At 35.1% G+C, this 21838-nt stretch overlaps 3 protein-coding genes and 1 pseudogene across 3 annotated transcripts; 1 reads left to right on the plus strand and 3 right to left on the minus strand.

The window, feature by feature from the left end:
* The first annotated feature begins 4145 nt into the window (after window positions 1-4145).
* On the plus strand, window positions 4146-9982 carry LOC140832653 (auxin response factor 5-like). The gene is made up of 14 exons (XM_073196783.1): window positions 4146-5221; window positions 5377-5489; window positions 6010-6108; window positions 6232-6288; window positions 6363-6515; window positions 6601-6685; window positions 6846-6936; window positions 7065-7229; window positions 7358-7480; window positions 7558-7633; window positions 7741-7876; window positions 7956-9127; window positions 9272-9459; window positions 9605-9982. The coding sequence occupies exons 1-14, from the start codon at window positions 5119-5121 to the stop codon at window positions 9756-9758; spliced, it is 2715 nt and encodes a 904-aa protein (XP_073052884.1). The 5' UTR covers window positions 4146-5118; the 3' UTR covers window positions 9759-9982.
* A 64-nt stretch (window positions 9983-10046) lies between these two features.
* LOC140832654 (probable methyltransferase At1g29790) lies at window positions 10047-11585 on the minus strand. Its single transcript, XM_073196784.1, has one exon. The coding sequence runs from the start codon at window positions 11417-11419 to the stop codon at window positions 10256-10258; it is 1164 nt and encodes a 387-aa protein (XP_073052885.1). The 5' UTR covers window positions 11420-11585; the 3' UTR covers window positions 10047-10255.
* Window positions 11586-12478: 893 nt separating this feature from the next.
* On the minus strand, window positions 12479-14081 carry LOC140831905 (uncharacterized). Its single transcript, XM_073195617.1, has 2 exons — window positions 12753-14081; window positions 12479-12607 (listed from the first exon to the last, which is right to left on the minus strand). Exons 1-2 carry the CDS (start codon window positions 14079-14081, stop codon window positions 12479-12481), a joined length of 1458 nt encoding a protein of 485 aa, XP_073051718.1.
* A 3381-nt stretch (window positions 14082-17462) lies between these two features.
* On the minus strand, window positions 17463-20829 carry LOC140832655 (zinc finger CCCH domain-containing protein 6-like; annotated as a pseudogene).
* Between the last annotated feature and the right edge of the window lie 1009 nt (window positions 20830-21838).

Here is a 21838-nt window from a genome sequence, read left to right on the forward strand (position 1 = left end):
CACAGATGGTGACATTTGGGAGTTAAAAGCAGAAAAGGTAAATGCACCATGCATGCATGATACCATATCTTTGCCTTTAGTTTGCCATAATTGATAATGGTCACGCATGCTTCCTTCATTTGTTTGCATAAACAGAATATCTTCCTTTGTTTTATCCTTTTTATCATCATCCACTGATAATCCAATGGCAAGGAAGCAATCGATCATCCTTTTTGAATTTAAGGGGGAAAAATATCAAATGCACATGCTGTTATTTTTTTTTTTTGATTCAAAAAAAAATTGTAAGCACTTAATCATCTCCTAAACCCAAATAGTTGATATCCTTTGACGCATATTATCAAAACTAATATAATTCATACGTGGATCCGGCAATTTTTTTCGACGGATCTCCGGTGTAAATGCAAATTTCGATGTTACATCAGGTTATATTATTTTTCATGTGATCTAATTAAGTGACCAAAAAACCGTTCCTTTTCCCTTTTTTTTTTAAAAAAAAATCCCAAAGAAGGTCAATGAAGATGAGAACCCGTGATCTTTGTTTCGTTATATTAGATTTATAAATCCTCCAACCCCGAGTGTTTGGAAAAAAGAAAGAAAGGTCTTGCTTGCTCCCCATACCTGTTGTCTTTTTTATTTTTGAATAAACTATCATATAATTAATTTGGAAGATCCTGAAATTCAATGTTGATAAGTATATCCATTTAATCGTACTGTTAAAAAAAAGATAACATTGCGAGCTAACAAATGCGTCGCACCATTAGCCGTCTGTCACATATACTGAATAGACTTTGAAATTAATTAACAAGCTCGATCTAACATAGATCGAATTTCCAAAGCCAATACACCAAAAGGACCGAGCTCGTCGAAAGGAGTAAGACCATCCGAACAGGTAGAGAAATCCACGATTGTTCCGCAAGATGTTGTACATCAGAACCCCGTATGAACACATTAGATTAACTCTCTATAAGCTTAATCTTTTCATCCCAAAATGGAATTTCATCATACCATATATTTCGTGATATTTAATTTAGTTAACCATAACGAAAAACGAACAAATTTCGATAAAAAAAAAATTGATATTTGTCTTTGATATCTCTAACATTATACAATTCTTATGAAAAATCCACATTTTCAACCAATATTTGATTATTCTCCTCTCTATTCTCTTGAGTTTTAACCATCCCTATGTTACTTAATAGGGCATTAATTAGTACAACTTTAGACTGATGATGCACGTCACGTTTCTCCATGAAAAAGGAGAATGTAATAACAATGATTCACTATTTTTCCCGATTTAAAATTTGGAGAATGAAAAAGGGCTACTTTTCAATTTTTTGCTCTCTATTTACCCTTCAAGAACAAAGTATGTATTGAGAACCCTTTTCCTCAATCCATTGGAATTTTACATATTGATTCCAACATAGTAAAAAAAAATATGTAAAACTTTTTTTTTTTTACATAATTTTTGTAGATCTGACCATTGTTATTTTACTAAAAAATATAACCAATGGTAATGCTGTAATTTAAATTTCATAATTTTTTTAAAAAAATTTATGAAATTATGATCATTTCATAGGCGTATAAGGACGAGGCCATGGATATGATTATTCTACTTTATTAATCAATTATAACATACAATATAAAGTTAATATAATAAGATAATATGAAGCTTTGAATGTTAGAGATATCATTATCACCAATTCACCACGCAAATTCCATATCTTTTAAAAGTTATATGGAAAAATTTCAACTCTGGCACTTCGAATATATATACATTCTTGAATTATTGAAAGAGGTAAAGCAAATAAATATCACCCTTCATTTTTGTATCAATAAATCTGATAATTAACTTCATGTTCCAAAACAAAATTCGTGTTTCGCACAATCACATCGATGATCTTTTTGATATGTTATACATATAACGTACACAATTATTTGACACTGATGATTTGACATTCACATGATAAAAAAAATCTAATAAATGAATAACATTTCATCAATATTTAAATAAGTGTGTACAATAAATATAAAACATATCACAATCATATATAATATATGTGTCTCCCGTAATAACAATTCTTTTTTACATTATAATGAAATATAAATTGTATAAAGAAACAAACAAACAATATAAAATGTTATCCTAAATTATAAAATAAACATCAATTGTAATTAAAACAAAGTGCACGAGAGTCGAGGCTGGTCTTAACTTGCGCCGTATAATTAATTTGTCGTGACCCGCACGCGTGACAAACAGTCAACAAATCTGATGAGTACAAAGCCCGATAAAAGCGAGAGGATGAATTTAATATATTACAAATTACGACAAAGGGTCCAGTCTTGATCCAACCAAACATAAGAGGAATGACCCTTCTGTTAAGAACCTCGTAATCCACGTTCTAAAATGCGCCTCGGTCTTGATTTTTTCAAAATTTCTACTCTAATTTATCACCACCACCTTGTTTTATAAATTCTCGAAAGGTGTTGTCATCATTTTGATCCGGTACATCTGTTTATCTCTTTATGATTCATCATTTATATTCTGGAATTTTAGTTGTTGTTTGTAATTTTTTATTTTTTTACAATTTTAATATATTGTCAGTTTGATACTGATGAATCTAGTTTCGTAACAATGTCGTTAATATTGGAATTTGGACTAACTTAACCCCAAAAGAGGAGGATTGTCTAATCCCATATATACAACTCTCAGGTTATTTATCCAACCGATGTGGGACAACTAACACTCCTCTCTCACGTCTAAGAATGCACATATGGAGCGTAGAGTTTACAAATGACCCAATTATGGGCAGAACGAGTGGTCTAATTATAGGCATTCCAACACATAACTGTGGAACCCGTGTTCTGATACCATGTTAAGATTGGAACTTGGACCTAGCTCAACCCCAAAAGCTAGCTTAAGAAGAGAGGATTGTCCAATCCCATATATACAACTTCCAGATTATTTATTCAACCGATGTGGGACAACTAACAAATACATCGATGAAAGATGATTAAAATCATCAAAAATTTAAAAATACATAATTAAAACTGAAATTTAACGATATAAACGATTAAAATTATAAAGAATCAAAAAATACAACTTTCTACTCTTTATTTTTTTAAAAAAAACAACGTTCCTTCTTAAAACGTTAGAGAAATTTCCCTATGTTTTTTTATGAAATGGCAAGGAAAACGACGTTTTCTTCCCACCCCTAATAATTAATTTCCCAACTTTCACCTCACTAGTCACCCCTCTTGCCTCAATTTTTTTCCTAATCGAAATAAGGGTGCAAACTAATTAATCACATGTTTTAACAATCGAACATAAAATCAAAGATCATTTTACTATAAATGGTAAAACGCGAGCTATCACTATGAATTACTCGACCATAGTTCAAAGTTTTCAACAAACTCAAGTAAGATACTATTTAAACTCGATTCGATTCGAGTTAACTAAACATTTTGATCTTCGGAACTCAATATCTTTAGACCTTGTAATTGGAGGAAAAATGGAAATTATAACCAATTTCAAAAGTTTTAATAATACTTGATGGAAAAAAGAGATTAATGGTAGACTAAAAACACACATGAGACAAATGTTTCTTGGCCCATTGACATCATTCTCCCCCAATTTGTGGATAGATTGAGACTTGAAAACGGAGAAACAACCTGTAAAATAATAATAAATCACTATACGAAGTAAACTAAGCATGTAAATTTATCAAGTGATCTCCATGATGGCCAAGAAAAAAATAAAATGCAGTATTGAACATATAGTATTATGACAAAAACTTGTGTGAGACGGTCTCACGGGTCGTATTTTGTGAGATATATGTGTTATTTGGGTCATCTATGAAAAATATTACTTTTTATTAAGAGTATTATTTTTTATTGTAAATATCGGTATGATTAACCTGTCTCAACCTTGGTCAAATATTTTTTTTAGCCTCATGTAGTGTATTTGTTCACTATATGAGGAGGTCATTTTTTTTATAAAAAATTGATCAGATCTGTTTCCCCAATATCCCTTAATTCACAAAAAAAGGGGAAATGCATTGTAATACATCCATTTTTTTTATAAATCCAACGAATCTAAGTAGTATAACCAATATAAATTCTCGTTGTTCTTTATTTGTAGGTGTAGTCTATGGATGCAAGCAACTACAGTCCATTATACTTAATCCGGTTTAATTAATTCGTCTGACTGGTTCTCCGCTGCGTATACTAATGATTTCGTGTGGGAATGGCTTTGTTCTGCTAATTCACGCTTCTTATTTATTTCTAAAGCTCACAATTCACAAATTTCTCGGCCTAAAGCTGCTGCAGCAGAATCTACTATTTTCAGAAAGTGTGGTGGGCGCAGGATAAGAGCATGCACTACCCTCTTCCCCATTAAAGAGAAAAAAAAACAAATAAACCAACTACAGTGAAGGTGTGAACAGAGAGTGAAGAGAGAGAGAGAGAGAGAGAGAGAGAGAGAGAGAGAGAGAGAGAGAGAGGAAAAGGGTTCAAAAAGATCGGAACTTTTGGTGTTATTTTTGGAATTTTTGGATTGAGAAAGGTCAATTTCTTTTGAGAAATAATCTAAAGCGAAAAGATGGGGAAAAAGAGGGAAACACTTGATAGTCCGACCCTGCATGGCACGGTCCGCGTGCTTTGATGCAAGAAAACGGACCCCTCTATTTTATTTTTTGTTTTTTTGGTTTTGCTTTTTCTCGCTTTAGCTGATGAGGGGTTGTTTTTCATATAGTCGAAGAGGAAGAGGAAGCCCCACGTAGATTTTTCAGTGACTTTTTGCAGTGTGGCTTTGTTCTGTGGTTTTGGATTTTTACGGCAGGCTTCTTTGATTGGTTCCTCTCATAGTATTAGATTCTCTCTGGATATTTGTATCGGCTTTGGTCTTCGGCACCTCCAAGAAATAATAATGACGGGTATTTCTTTAAACCGATGCTCCTTGAAATGGATCGTCTCCCTTTTTGTCTAGGTATTGAAGAACATGTGAGTGAATGTTTTTGGATGCAAAGCTTATATCTTTCCTAGAGTGTGACGATTTCTTGAAATGGAGATGTTTTTGGGATTAAGGCAGGTGAAAAGTAGAGCATAAATACATATACAAATATGGCTTCTGTCGAAGAAAAGTTCAAACCCGAAGGTTTGGTCAATGGTGGACATAATATTCTTGAAGGGATGAAATTCTTGAAAGAAATGCAGGATCATACTGGTCTGTTATACATTCCTCTGTTTTATAATGATATATCACATGCCTTTATAAATTTGTTTTGCAGTATTTCTAGAAAATCTAAATAATTTTCTAAGATCTCTTCAAATTTGTGGTACTAGGTAGAATTCTCATTACTTTACCATGGTTCTTAATAGGGGTAAAGAAACCAATGAATTCTGAGTTGTGGCATGCTTGTGCTGGTCCGCTTGTTACCTTGCCTCAGGTTGGAAGCCTTGTGTACTATTTTCCACAAGGGCACAGTGAACAGGTGAGTATTTTTCTCAGCTTAGCAAAACTGAAAATTTGAGTGGTTGAGCCCCCTGTTATTGTTATTATTTTGAACTGAGGTGCTTGATAAGATCGAAAATTGCGGGTAAAGTGAAACTTAGAGGAGGATGCAGAGTTGGGATCACATAATCTTTACTTGCTTCGTTAATATCGAGAATAAAGTTGAACTAGGATTACTATAGTAATTCATTTCCATACAAATAATTGTGTAGTTTACACGTACTTGATGCATATTCTAAGAAAACTTGCAGTTTTAACTATTTTACGATCATTTATGGAATTATTCAGCCATCACTTGCTCGGGGCCAGAAAGTTTTGTACAAATGCCCTCTAGGAAACCTCATATTATTTTTATGAGTCATAACTCATAATATACTAATAGTCACAGCATGTAACTTTAATGCTTTTCATGTGTATGGTGATTTTTCGGACACGAGACAGTTATATGCAAATTCGACTGGTCAAGTTGCATAATAGGATCTTTCTTGTCTTTTTTTCAGGTTGCTGCATCCACGAATAGATCAGCAACAACTCAAATACCAAGCTATCCAAACCTACCTTCTCATTTGTTGTGTCAAGTTCACAATGTTACACTCCATGTATGTCCTTCCAGCATTTTTGTATACTTAATTTTACCAAAAAGAAGGGGGTTGTTTTGAAATAAACAGATCATTTTCTGTACTGGAATAGAAATACCCATCTAACTTTCTTTTGACAAATAGGCAGACAAAGACACAGATGAAATTTATGCCCAAATGAGCCTTCAGCCGGTGAATTCTGTAAGATATACACCATTGCAAACTAGTTTTTGTTGCCTTTTGTTTTGCGGTTTCATATTTTGCTTATTGTTTAGGAAAAGGATGTGTTTCCTATACCGGACTTTCGAGTAAAACCCAGTAAACATCCAGCTGAATTTTTCTGCAAGACATTGACGGCCAGTGATACTAGCACACATGGTGGCTTCTCAGTTCCTCGAAGAGCTGCAGAAAAGCTGTTTCCACTGCTGGTTCGGTTTTGGTTTATTTGGTTATTTATTTCGTTCTATTCATATAATAAGACTTAATTTATATACTTTTAGTACTTCTTTTCAGGATTACTCTGTGCAACCACCAACTCAAGAACTACTTGTCCGAGATTTGCATGAAAACACATGGACTTTTCGACATATATACCGGGGTAAATAAACTGTTTCCTTTTTCATTGTTTCAGTTATTTCTGTAGAAATTTCCTGTTCTGTGTTTTTATTTCTTATTCAAGTCATAAATTTTATGCCAAACTAACCAGTGACTCAATGCCAGTTTTCAAATCTTTCCTTGCTGCTTGTTTCATTATTTAGGACAGCCAAAGCGGCACCTTCTAACAACTGGTTGGAGCATGTTTGTTGGTGCAAAGAGGCTTAGAGCAGGCGATGCGGTTCTATTTATCAGGTAGTTTTTGTTGCTGCAGTTCATTTTAAAAAAAAGTAAAGTAATGGTCAAGAATGCATATTTGGAATTCTTTATTAAAATAATTTTTTTTCCAAAATTTGCTGTAATTTCACCGTGGTTGTGTGTAGAGATGAGAAGTCACAGCTATTACTCGGAGTGAGGCGTGTTAATCGTCAGCAAGCAGCTTTGCCATCTTCGGTTCTGTCTACTGATAGCATGCACATCGGAATCCTGGCTGCTGCTGCTCATGCTGCGGCTAACAGAACCCCGTTCACAATCTTCTACAATCCAAGGTTTTTATTCCTTTACTTTTCAGATACACACATCACTTGATTGACTGAGCAGTTATGTCGGATTCTTGCCCAAAAAAAAAAAACAAGTCTAAACATTGGTTGTTCTGCAATATTTATTCATTTTCTAGGGCATGCCCCTCAGAATTTGTCATTCCACTGGCTAAATATCGAAAAGCATTGTATGGTACACAACTCTCCATAGGTATGAGGTTTGGTATGATGTTTGAAACAGAAGATTCCAATAAACGAAGGTGACTTTAAAATTTTGTCAGGTTCGGTTTGATGTCTCATATTCTGTTATCTGACATCTCTTTTGCTATTTACACAGATATATGGGAACCATTACTGGTATAAGCGATTTGGATCCTCTAAGATGGCCAAATTCCAAATGGCGCAGTCTGCAGGTATTTGTCACTTGTATGATGTGTAAGAACTAAGAAACTCAGATACCTCTAATTCTAGCAAAAATGTGACCCCGCTGGACCAATGTTTTGCTTATTTTTGGTGACAGGTAGAGTGGGATGAGCCTGGTTGCTGTGACAAGCAAAGTAGAGTTAGCCCATGGGAAATCGAGACTCCAGAAAGCCTCTTTATATTTCCATCTCTAACAGGCAACCTGAAGCGTCCTTTCCACTCTGCTTTCTCAGGTATTTTTCTATCATTTGAAATGGCTGCTGTTCATGTCTTTACCGTGTACTGAGCAGTTGGGCATTTTTCTTATATCAGCGGCGCAAACAGAATGGGAAGGTTTAATAAATCGGCCTCTTTTCCACAGTCCACTTGGAGATCTTCCATGTCCCTCGGTATCAAGTCTATGGTCAGACCACTTCACAAAGATGCTAATAAAAGACACAGCACTCCAGGAATCCAAATCTTCGGTGCAGTCTGCAAATAAACCGACTCCTCCACAGATTATTCCCCCAGACATGGAAAGTTATCCTGAACGATTAGTTAGCAGCCAAACAAATGTCATGAACTCGAATGTTTTACTGCCGTCAATCCCAGAGGCACCAGAAAAAGTTGTGCACCGAACTTCCATGGATACAGTAGGACCTTCACTGACTATAGATCAGCTTAGCCAGGTTCAGTCACAAGAGCAGTGCAACGATAACAAACATGATGTTCCAGTCATGAATCAGAGTAATGGGATGCAAACGAGTCCGGTGATCACACACTCTAGGTTGGACTCACAAATCTTTCAAACTCCGCAAAATGATCCATCCCATGTACAGTCCATAAATCTTAATCCCTTGTTCCAGTACCCGAGTCAGGTTGAATTTAACACGTATTCTTCAATATGTACCTCCTCACCTGCCATGTTTAGAAATACTGGGTCTTCTTTTGTGTTCAAGAAATCCGGTCAGCCTTCTCCTTTACCAGAAACTATGATCAAAGTGCCGGCTTTAGCAGGTCAAGAATCGTGGGATTTTCATTTTAACAATGCGAAGTGTATGTCCCCAACCAATCTCCCTACCATGTTGTCTCATCAAGAAATGTCGACTCTTCAGTATAATTCATGTGGTTTGAAAGACTTATCATCAGATGAGAGCCAGATTCAGGGTGACATATATAGCTGCCTCAATCTTGGTGATAATAACAATGGAAGTACAGTAATTGATCCTTCTGTTTCTAGCACGATCTTGGATGATTTTTGCGCACTAAAGAACACTGATTTCCAGAATCAGTCTGATTACCTAGTGGGAAACTTCTGCCCAAATCAGGATGTCCAATCCCAGATTACATCAGCTAGCCTAGCAGATTCTCAGACATTCTCTCTCCATGAATACGCAGATAACTCGGGAGGAGCATCTTCAAGCAATGTGGATTTTGAAGACAAAAATCTTTTGCAACATGGCTCATGGCAGCAAGTTACTCCACGATTCCGGACTTATACGAAGGTAACTGTTTTTGTTACTTGAACAAAAGAAATATGTTTTAACACAGCATTTGATTACGCATACAAGAGTGTGACATTATAATTATGTTGATGGATTGAAATTCTCAAATATATGATTCTATGCTGATGAGATGAGTTTTGACAGATACAAAAGGTCGGGTCTGTGGGAAGGTCGATCGATGTCTCTAGTTTCAAGACTTACGATGAGCTACGTTTGGAAATAGAACACATGTTTGGTCTCAAGGGCCTGCTCAATGACATGGGTTCTGGATGGAAACTGGTCTATGTGGATTTCGAAAACGATGTTCTACTTGTCGGAGATGATCCTTGGGAGTAAGTCCCATTAACCTATTCTACTCAGTACTTATTTAATTAATCCCATCAAACAAGCTTGCTCATACAAACATTTCCACGTAAATCTGCTCTATCAGAGCAGACAAAAATTCTTGGAGACTAAATGCTATGTTGAATCGCGTAGGGAATTTGTGGGCTGTGTTAAATGCATCAGAATTCTATCACCATCGGAAGTTCAGCAGATGGGACAAGAGGGAATGCAGCTTTTAAACTCGGCTGGCGTACAGGCAATTAATGGCGCAGCATCTGAAGATGGGTGCGGTAAAAATGGCCTCTAACTGATTTCCAGATAAATCCTTTTTTCCTATGGGTCATAGGATCAAAAGGCCTGCTTTCAATCTACATTTGCCCACGTCTTAACTTGCATCTTCATATCCAGTCCCACAAAAAGCATTGGCAAATTACAGTCGAAAGAACCTGAGCCAACTGTAAAATCTGTAATAGATATTTATTTTTATCATGTTTGCTAAGATTTGATTGTTGTAATGTTACAGATGAAAATCACATTTTTAGCCTATGACCGATCCAGATCTCGTATGATCTATTAAAATTAGCACAAAAAAATTAAAAATAAAATCCGATGCCATTCATTTACTTGACGTTACAAAGAGATCTCGATCATGTTAAAAACAACTCACTTGGACGAATTCTATTGTACAAAACAATAAGCTGAGGAAACATCTATTGTATCATACTCTTGTAGGTTTCTGTAGAACAGTGGACAAGTAAATTTCTGGCTTTCTCGATCCATCAAATTTCTCTCCAACAACCCACTTCACTTCTTATACCCAAACAGTTCGACCAGTCTACTCACAACCCTTCTCTTGTCATCATTTGAACAATAAAAGTTGTCTAACCAAACCAATCCACCTGCCCTCAACACACGATCAATATCAAACATCAAGAACTCCAGTTTCTCAGCTTGGCCCCCCATGTCCAGTCCATTGCCGATGTGAACCAAATCAAACACGTGATCGTAAAATGGAAACCTATGGTCTAAGCTCAAATACAAAGGGAAAAGCCCCCTAGAGGCAATGAATTCATTAAATGGAGCATCAATATTCAAGGAGACAGTGACCACAGTCACATTTTTCTCGGCCATTCTAGCAGCAAATGTCCCCGAACCACCACCAAGATCGAACCCAATCCTTACCCCATCTTTCGCCATCACCAGCACATCATCAATAAGGAAATCATTTTTGCTTCGAGCTTTAACATATCTTTGGGTCTCATAGCCCTCAACAATATCAAAACAACCAGCACAATCCCTGTTCAGTTTCTTTTTGCTCAGACAAGCAAAGTTCTTGCATCCCAGACCGCTCCAACTATAAATCTTTTCACTAACATTTCTCCAAACAGAGGCTGGAAAGGGGTGTAATCCGAGCTTAGGAATTGTTTTAGCGAAGCACCTTCTTCTCGGAAGAGGCTCACATCCCTGGAGAATCAGCTTCTGACCAAGGCTCCAATCATCAGGGCAAACACTATTAACTTTATAGCTCATGAATTGAGACAACAAATCCACGGATTTGTAACAAGAATGCCCCACAGATGCCACCATTTCGGTAATTCCAGTTCTTGAATCTTTACCCAAAGGAAGCTGGTGGTGGTTTAAGAAAACTTTAAGCTCCTCAGCAACACTGGATCTGGAAAGATCGATGCTTTCATACCCTAAGAGCTTTTTCTCCATCTGGGATAGCTTCTGCTGCGAAGATCCAATCTCTCTAAGGATTGCGCTCACTTTTTCCGAGATCAAAGAGAGATTATTGGGATTATGGTAATTGTGCTGAAGGGCTGTGGGGTGGTAACTGAAAGAATAAAAAGCAAAAAGATTTGTGGCGATTACTGAAAAAATCATCAACACATTTACTGCCGAGGAACAAACTGAACCTTTGTTGAATCTTGCTGTTCCATCCCCGATAGCCAAAGAAACAGAACCCATATTTTGTTTCCTCTTGCAGCTGTTTCGACCTTCGAAGGATCCGATAATCAAGCTCGCAATACAGTATGGGTGTCGTGTTGTTTGTGTGAGAATGCGGGAGAGCAGCAGAGAGTGAGAACAGTGGAGGAGAAATGGACCCTTGTCATTGCGTTGTCAAATCACATGTAAATTTTGATGCTTTTTTTATTTTTTGTGTGTACCATTTTAATATATATTAATAAGTTTTCCCGCAAAATTTCTTTTATTATATATTAATTAATAAATTGTCATCTATTTCTATTATTAAGTTTTTTTAATTATATATTAATAACATATCAACTTTCTAATACAAAATACATATTGTTCTCATGTTCTGTCTATAGAGTGTTGATTACTAAGTAGAAGATGATAAGTTCAACTAGGTAATACCCAGGGACGGATCCAGGAATAAAAGTTGAGGGGGGCTTGAACTCAATATGATAAGTTATATATTATTAAAAAAAATACATTATATCGTTCAACAAAGTTGTGCCCTACGAGATTTTAAAACATAAAATTCATCAATAATAGAATTTACATCAATATGTTTAGCTAAATCTCGTTCAATATAGAGTGTCAAACAATCGGCAAGAAAGTCATCCTCCATTTTATTGCGAAGTGCCGTCTTCACATGCTTCATTGCTGAAAAAGCTCGCTCAGTAGTGGCAGTAGACACATGTAATGTCAAAACAAGATGAATCAATCTAGTCAACATAACATAAACACTTGACCGTCCACTCTCGGTCAATTGCTGACACAACTCAACAAGTGTAGAAACCTTTAAATTCTGCATCACATCAAGTTTATAATGTATCAATTCATACTCCAAAGTAACAATTTCTTGATCTGTGAAATCTCCAGGATAAAACTTCTTCGCAAGCTTGCAAATATCATCACTGTTAAATGAGTCAAATGAATTTTTAGGATCTAAAGCTGTACTAAGATAAAGAAGTTCCACCGATGACTCATTGAACCGAGTATTTAACTCCATCAAAATGAAATCTATTGCTGCATTAAAAACATCAGAGTGGTAATGATGTTCTATTGTAGTTTGCCGACAGGAACGTCCAATCTTATATAGACAATCAAGATCAGGCACATCAATTTCATTTCTTGAGCAAAAAACTTTAACTTCCTGAAGAAATTCATTCCACCCACATTCTCTAAATTCTTGAAGGCAAGTTTTGGTAGTAGTGACAAATGTGATAGCAGTCAAAATGTCTTGAGATTTTTTTTGAAGAATTTGACAAAGAGTATCTGTTGTTCTCATAATTTTATGCATTAAGTGCAAAATAAACACAAATTCAAAGCTTGCCATGTTTCTGTAAATCCCCCGAACTTCAGCCTTAGCTCTTCCATTTGGAAAATGATCACTGAGAACTTCAAAAACTTTGCAAGTTGCAGTGTACATACCTATCAAGCTTTTTACCGAATCATAGTGAGAACTCCAACGAGTAGCTCCTGCTCGTTGCAAATTACCAATCTGGTTTGCACCACTTCCAGAATCACGTTCTCCAATTGACAACATATACTCAATTTCATTTCTTTGTGCAGTATGTAATTCAGCAATGCGCTTAGTAGAAGAAGTGACAATATTAACAATATTGTCCAAATGAGAAAAGAATTCCCAAATAACACTAACATCCTTAGCTGCAGAAACCAATGTCAGTTGTAAACGATGTGCAAAACAGTGGACATAGTATGCATAGGGACAATCTTTGAGAAATAATGCTTGAAGTCCATTCCAGGCTCCACGCATATTGCTAGCACCATCATATCCTTGGCCTCTGATTTTCTTAACATGGAGATCATGATGAACAAGAACATTTGATATCTCATTTTTCAAATTCATTGAGGTAGTGTCACTAACACTTTTGATGGCAAAAAATCTTTCTGTCAAAATCCCATGATTGTTCACAAACCTCAATATAATGGCCATTTGCTCTCGTTTAGATATATCTCGGGCTTCATCAACAAGAATACAAAAGTATTTATCTCCAACTTCTTCACGAACCATCTTTCGTACTCTATTGGCCATAATATGTAAAATCTCTTTCTGAATTTCTGGAGCGATATATTGGGCATTTTTTGGAGCATTCTCAAGCACAACTTCATCAATTTCTATATTCATTTTTGCAAAAGCCTTCATCAATTCAAGAAAATTTCCACGATTAGATGAAGATAGAGATTCATCGTTACCTCTAAAAGCACAACCTTGAAGTGCTAGCCAACGAACAGCTACAATTGAGGTGCTCAAACGCAGACGATTTTTCTCTTTTTCCTCTTTAGATTGTGCATGCATCACTTTATCAATATGTTGTGAGGGCCTCATCAAATTTTCAGCCCTTCTCTCACACATAGTATGAGGTGAAGAAGCTGCAGAACCAATATGGGAAAGAAAAGCACATGTTTTTCCTTGGTTTACCCTTTTCCAATTGTCAAATCCTTCATTGACCAATGCCGAGATATTAGATGAATTAACATCATTCAGGAAAAGAAAGCAATAGAAACAATATGCCTTATTTGTTGAAGGCGAATACTCCAACCAATAAAATTTCTGAAACCATTTTTTCTGAAAACGACGATTCTGGCTTCCAAATTTCGTACCTGGATACTCCAACATATCTGGTTGATAAGGCCCCATATTTAGATATGAACGTCTTATCTCATCTCGTACATTAACATGATATTCACATATCTGTTTTCTTTTTCCCGGATCTCGTTCAATAAAAGTAGACGAAGACTGATGATCGTCTCTAGGAGAGGAACATGAAGGAATTTGGATATTGGGAAATAGAAGACTTTCACTGGATTGATGTTGCATTGTAAGGACCGTAGGAATTGAAGTATCTTCACTAGCTTGACGATCTCTCTTCTTAAAGAAAGAAGATATCAATGTTTTCCTTTCTTGCAGCAGATTGATATTCCATTTTCAAAATAGTTCAAGTTATAATCTTAAACAAGAATAAAATGTATTTGGTCCTCATCCTTATAATGGTCCGGACTTGATTGGACGGATGTACGACGATTTTTGGAACAACCGTCGCCATTAGCGACTGTTTTTTGAAAAACCGTCGCTAATAGCGACTGTTTTTATTCACATTTGAATAAACCGTCGCTAGTAGCGACGGTATAATTAAAACAGTCGCCGATCCCCATCGGCGACGGTTGTACAAACCGTCGCAAATATTAGCGACGGTTTGAAAAACCGTCGCTAAATTTTTGAAAATGGGATTCACTACAGCCCAGTACAGCCCTTATATCAATCCCGTCTCTGGTAATACCTAGTGTATTTTAATAACTCTCATCTCATTTTTAAAAATTTATTATTTAAAATTATAATTTTAATATTTCGTTATTTTTTACAATTACGAAATGACGCACATAAATTTAAATATGAACCAAATTAATTATAAAAAAGATCGTATAAGTCCGCATGCAATGCATACCGAATATAACTAATTATATTATTACGACAATGTTCTCTAGGAAAAAAATAAAAACAAAAAACCAATAGAGTAAATGTCTTATGAGACGGTATCATGTATCTTTATTCTTGAGACATGACAACTTTGTTCATATTTACAATAAAAAGTAATTTTTATGGCATAAAAAATAATATTTTTTCATTGGTGATCAAAATAGAATATATGTATCACAAATTTGACCAGTAAAATCGTTTCACAAAAGTTTTGTGATTGATAATAAAAATAACTTTTTTATGTACATTTTAAAAAATTTAGATATAATAAATAAATAGAAGTCGCGCCCCATTCAATTTTATTCTTATGTTTTGCTAGAAATTTTTGTCATTCTTTTATCAAAACTTTCTTGCCCGGTTTTTAAAACTTATCCACAAAATATATCCAACAATGACATAAAAAGTAAATAAACTTACCAGCTTAACTTAATCCATGATCTCCTACTACTCATTTCATAGTTGACTTGTGTATATCTCACTCTGCAGTCACCCTTGAATCGAATTTGGGTCAGTAATTGTATAAACATGCAATTAATTTCAGTACAAATCAGAGCCGTCTTTGCTCTCCGATTAAATATAGGAATAGTGAGTCAGCTTGAAAACTTCAAAAAATGAGAGCAAGAAGAACAAATATGGCACTAAATTAGACCTGACAGAATAGGGTTTTGTTTTGTTTTGTTTTTTTGTTAAGATTCTTCAGACAAATTCCTTCGTTTAGTTCTTCAAATTTGCATTTTTTTTGGTAAATTTTTGTTTTGTTAATAAATTGAGTTAGAATATCGAAATTCGATTCTTATTTGATTTATTTATTCTTTTAATTAGTAACCTTTTAATTAGTATTTTACCTTTTTGAAATTATCTTTCAAATTTTAATATCGTGATTTTATATATATATATATATATATATATATATATATATATATATATATATATATATATATAACCGAGAGTCCGAGACTCACATGGCATGACGCCCTTTCCCTTTCTCTTTCTTTTGCCACTCTTACGACTTGATCCGATTTCGGCTATTTGTATAAATATGAAAATGAAGTAATTGTAAAAATAAATCAACAATTGAAAATAAATCAATAATTGAGATTTGATATTTTGAGAATCAATAAAAAATTGAGAATTGAGATAAAATAATGAGAAAAAAATGAAAGTGGTAAGAGGTATTTATAAAATATTTTAACGATCGGCCCAGCAGATTGACCGCTGCACAATGAAGTAATGAGCACATCATCGTTAACAACGGCCACAAAATCGTGACGTTGATTTCAAAGTCAATAATAATAATAAATTATCAAATGGTCGATCTATCGGGTTGACAAACAGTCACTAAATCGTAACCGTTGATATGTTGATCGTAGTCGTCGATTTAAAATAAAATAAAAAAAATTAACCTACTCGCTGGCCAAAAGCTTCCAACCCAACGGTTCGACAGGTTTTCTAGACGTAAACCATATTCGGACTGTCTTAGGATGGTTCCGACCACGGCTCCGGGTAAAACCCATTGACTCTATTAACCTATCTGTTGACCATGGGCCTGTTCTGGTTCAGGTCCGGGTCAGACCTGACCCTTGGTCAAGTCTGTACTCATCCCACGATCTAAGATTTTTCTCTAGATTTTATTTCGATGTTTTGAATGAAAGATTGTAATTATTCTGATTTTTAATAATATTAATATTCTGAATTTTCTATTTGTTTGTTTAGAAAAAAAGTTATTTTACATGTCAAAACTCTTATATTCAAAATCAAACTCATTCTACATTTCATTTCTTCTTTAGTTGCCAAAAGTGTTTATGAGTGATTTTTTTTTAAGACATAGGTACTCGTAGTCGTTAATTTTCAGTATGCATCATGTAAATTTCTTGGCTAATGCAATAGCCCTGCAAATTAAACTAGTCAAGTAAATTACACTGAGCAAGATATGTGCAATATGCTCACTTGAAGAAAGATGTATACTTCTATTAAAAAAATAGATTAAATTTCTAGTTTTTGAATTTCAGTTCACTGAACTTTCAAAGTTTGATTTTATATACTAACTTTGATTTTCTGAGTTTTCAGTCATATTTCGGCATAATATTAACGCAGAACCAGAAAATCTAAATATGACATCAAAAAATGATGACTTAACACTGACAAAAGCTAATGTGACGTCGTAAATTCATCGGCTTGTCCGATGCCATACAAGAAATTGGATTTAAAAAAAGTTGAAAATTTAATAGACTTTTGTACTAATTAATTTGGTCAAACATTATTTGAAATTAGAATTATACCTTCGTTATATAACTTTATTTGTTATTATTTTTAATTTTCCTAAAATACTACGTTTTAAAATTCAATTCTATTTTTATTTATTTGGCATCTTTTAGATAATTTATCACTTCTAATAAAAAAAATATAGAAAAATCATTATATCGAAAATAATAATAATAAAAAAAAGTATTACGTTTAGACACTTAGTTAAATATTTAATATCATGTCAAATCTTAATCAACACATAAGAGGGTAAATTAATATTATGATCTATTACTACCATAGACTGCCAAAATATATATCACAAATTTGATATCTCAGGAAGTCAAAAAGTGTATCTCCATCTTAATCTTTGGGACACGCATCAAAGTTGAAGGAAGAAGAAGGCAGTCGACAGAACCACAACTTGGATTAAAGGAAAATTAATTAACATGAATAAACGAATAATACAAATTGATTCTCATTTCAATGCCAGGGTGAAGATGCTCAAGGCACAGGTGTGTATGAACCAGTAATCTATCTATGGATCTTCGCTCTCTTTGCACCTTGAACCTCTTGAATACCAATGACTTTCTGCTGGGCCGCTGAACCGTGCTGATAGGCACAGTTAACTCCATTCCTGCATCCCCTAGAACTATTGAAAAATATGCAGGGCTTCATCATCTTTTGCTTTGCGTCTCTTGATTTCGCTATATTTGATGGTTCTCGACTGATTCCCAATTGTACTTCGTTGGTTTGACGAGAATATCGAGGTAAAATCCTCCATTCTTTCTTCTCCATGTTGCTGAATGAGGCTCTTGTAGTAGTTGATGTCTTTTCCCTTGGGAACTTCGGGACTGGGCAATGGGGTAACATCAGGCACAGATGGCCGCGGATTCCTACTTGGAGGGTAAAGAGGTAAATTACTCGTAGACATCGAAGGGGTGATGAGTTCTGGATCCCTTCTATTCACAGCAATGCTGACTGGATTAAATAAATTTTTGGGAAGAGACATCAAATTGGGCATGCTGGTCGATGATATAGTATGAACTCCAATGGCTGGCATGGTCTGAAATTTGGAAGGCAGCATTTTAGTAATGTGGGATGATTGTGGCATGTTCTGTGTGCTGGACAATGCAGCATGGTGAGTAATTAGTTGCTCAACCATTTTTGGATCACTGAGAATCTTTATGAGCAGCTCCCGATCAATCAAGTTTCCTTGATAACTCTTTGACGTGATTAAACTCAATGCAACTTGAGCTGCTAATACTGTATCAGGCTCGACTCCTTTCGCTACTCTTTTATCATCTGCAGAGTCTGTGTTCCTCGCAATGGAGCCAAATGTTGTATCCAATGCAATGTCCTCATCTTCCACTGGTGTGATGGGGACCAAAGGGGTGGTTTGGTCATTAATAACCAAGTCATCGGCACCCACTGAATCGGATGGGCTGCCCAAGATAGAGGCTATACGTTAAGTGAACTTAAGAAGACAAGAACTGAAAATAGGAGTACGAAAGACCAACATGTAGCCAAATTACTCGATAAATAAAGTAGGAAATAATAATTTAATAGAGTAAAATTGGAAAGAGGTAAAAATTACGTGTGATCGCTGCAAGGAACATTAAATTGCTAACGTTACTCGTTTCTTTTCACAAAAATGACATTGCAAACATTTTCAGTTCATAAAATGATATGGCAGAAAGAAAAAAAAAAAGAAAGAACCCAAAAATAGAAGTGTATCGCACTTGGGAGGAATAGTTGATGAGCGTGGATATATGGCTTCCAGCATTGTCATCTCCCTTCGCTTCTGGGCTTCCATTTCTATGCTCTCTTCTCCAGCAACCACTCTCCATGAACTATTTACTTCGAACTGCAAAACAAGTGAAGAAATGCATAAGAGTATTCAAGTGATCTGAACTGGACGATGATGATAATAACGATAATACAATCGTAGTAGACTCACGCTGGGAGGGCATCTCCACGTAATTAATGGTATTTGAGACAACTTAATCCTCCACAGCTTTGCAGGTTCGATTCCTTCAAAGCCTGGTGGTAAATTGTCATCAAGTCCCGTACCTGTTGACTGCAGTGGCCATAATGCCTTTGCCTGGAGGTGGTTCTGCGTTCCCAATCCCACTAGTGCGGGAGATTCTTCTGAACAAAAAAGCCGTACCTGTTAAAGGAATGTAATAGTTCATCATGCAGCAATTTAGGATCAACCTCAAATACATAGACTGCAAGTCAACTACTGGCTTGATGATAAACAAACATCATAATATCTACGACCAAATGGGACTTCCACCTCATATCGTTGAAGACTTTAGTTACCTAAGGAACTAATAAAAAATTCGTACGTTTGGAATTAAACTCTAATAAACCTCCTATCACTGAGTCACACTTTAAATTATCTTTAAACCCCCTCTAAATCTCTGAGTCCTTTCCCCACCCATCAATCAAAGTTGGATCCTTTATGAGCCACCACCTTTCGACTCCCATTCATTTTCTTTGAGTCCCGTCTCTCCATAGACGTCTTTACTGGGGAGTGTAGAGCAACCTAAAACAGCTTAGACAGAGAGGCAACTATCTTTCTCAACTGCCCAAAAATTTGGTATACCGTGTTTGGTTCTGATGTTTTGCTTTCAAAACCCACGGATTGAGGTGCAAACAGTACAATTTCACAAACCCATATACTAGGTGATGATTAATTGATCCATTTTTTCACTTATAAACCACCAAGTTTGACAGGGGAAGCTAACCAAGACTTCACATTTCATACGCGACACGAGAAACGGGGGATATGACCACCCTTGCATCAATTTGTCTCAATTTGATACACCAGAAAACAGATATCTCATGGAGAGGATTGACAGAGTGCATTGTGCAATCCAACCACCTTGAACCTCGTGTTCAAATCTTTGTTCATTTCTAGACGTTTAGATATTGTTAAATGGAACATTTTAAATAACAAGAATATTAGGTGTAGATTGCATTTAAAATCTATTTCATTTGTTAACAAGAGTTTAAATTATGACTGGATGAATCAGAAATGTCCCTCAATCAAGATCACTAACTGGATTTCAATCATCGATATATCAATATCATCCAGAGCACACAAATGGATTTGAAATTACTCACATTTATCTTTCAGATTCTTGCGCTAGCGAACTTTAACAACCAGTTTAATTCATATATATTTCAAAGAATGAGGCTGAACATTTATTCAGTTGCTTCCGACAACGTATTTGATAGAATGTCCCAACTGAATTAGATGGATGAATTATCCCAATTAATTAAATTATCCAGTTCAGAAAACTCGAATATTTTTCCCCATCCTAATTCACTACTTTATGATGAAGTTCATTCACTTAACAAAACGAAGAAACGAAGATTCTCGGTGAGATATACCTGATAAAGATTATCATCTGAAGCCCACGCAACTCTTTTCGATTTCTGCAATCTTCTCATTTTTTTACGATCAATTATGTTCTAATGGTTTCGCGAAGGATATAAATATATTTAAAAATTCAATCGATTTTTGCAAATAAATTCCTCAACACTGATTTGCAATCATTACCCCAAAAAAAAAGGAATTTATTGTTTACCGTCATTGATTGCTGCGTGACATAGAGAAATAACCAGAACACGAGAGGGAGGTCTGGTGGAGGAATCGAAGTAGCCCTAGATTCTTCTATTTTCATTTATTATTATTAAATTTCTTTAATTAGTTAATTAATTAATATTTTTTAAAAACATTTTAATTAATTAATATTCGAGTGTTCTAACAGAGATGTCAATGGGACAAGTATGGCTAAATCCAAGACCCACCTTCATGAAGAAAATTTCGACCCATTATCCACCCCACCCCGGTTAAATATTTTTTGGACCCGTCCCACCCCAACTATGAAACGAGGCGGGTTACACCATGAGACCCGTGAGACCCGAATTTTTTTAAAATGAAAACATAAATCTTCTTTGAGAGATACATTGAGGCTTGAACCACTAGCATTAGTGGATAATTATGGTGATGCAGGGACAGTAGGGCTTTATTTATAATTGGTCTACCTATTTGGATAATAAACTAAAGTCCAACCCAAAACAGAATCAGACATATTTATATCCACATATATGAGACGGGTATTATATGACCCATGACCTGTCTCATACCTATACGGGTTTGAAAAACTAGACCCGAGACCCACCTTATGACCCATTTAGTATACCCAAACCCGTCCAGATGGGACGGGTCTATTGCGGATCTAGGTAAAACTCAGACCCATTAACATCCCTAGTTTTAGCAACTACGTTTCCATTTCCAACCCTAGATTACTTAAAATATTAACCCAAAAAATTATTATTATTTCCTTCCAAATATATATAGGTTTTATTTTTTATTTCAAATACATAATTCAATTTCAATATTTAGTAACATTTTTCTGCTAGCATATTCTCTATCATCTACGTCTTGAAAATGTGAAATCATTTTTTAAATAAATTAATAGAAATAAATAAAAGTTTGTTTGTGAACATTTTTTCAAATGATTTTCTCAAACTATATAAAAAAACAAATTGATCTATTTCGAACGAGTGAATATTAATAATAAACATTTTACTGAAAAATGCAATTGCATCGGAAAATAAGGGAACTGATTAATGTATTTTTTTTCCGTCACATTTGTTTTATT

This window comes from Primulina eburnea, chromosome 5 (genome assembly GCF_022965805.1).
Source record: "Primulina eburnea isolate SZY01 chromosome 5, ASM2296580v1, whole genome shotgun sequence".
NCBI lineage: Eukaryota > Viridiplantae > Streptophyta > Magnoliopsida > Lamiales > Gesneriaceae > Primulina > Primulina eburnea.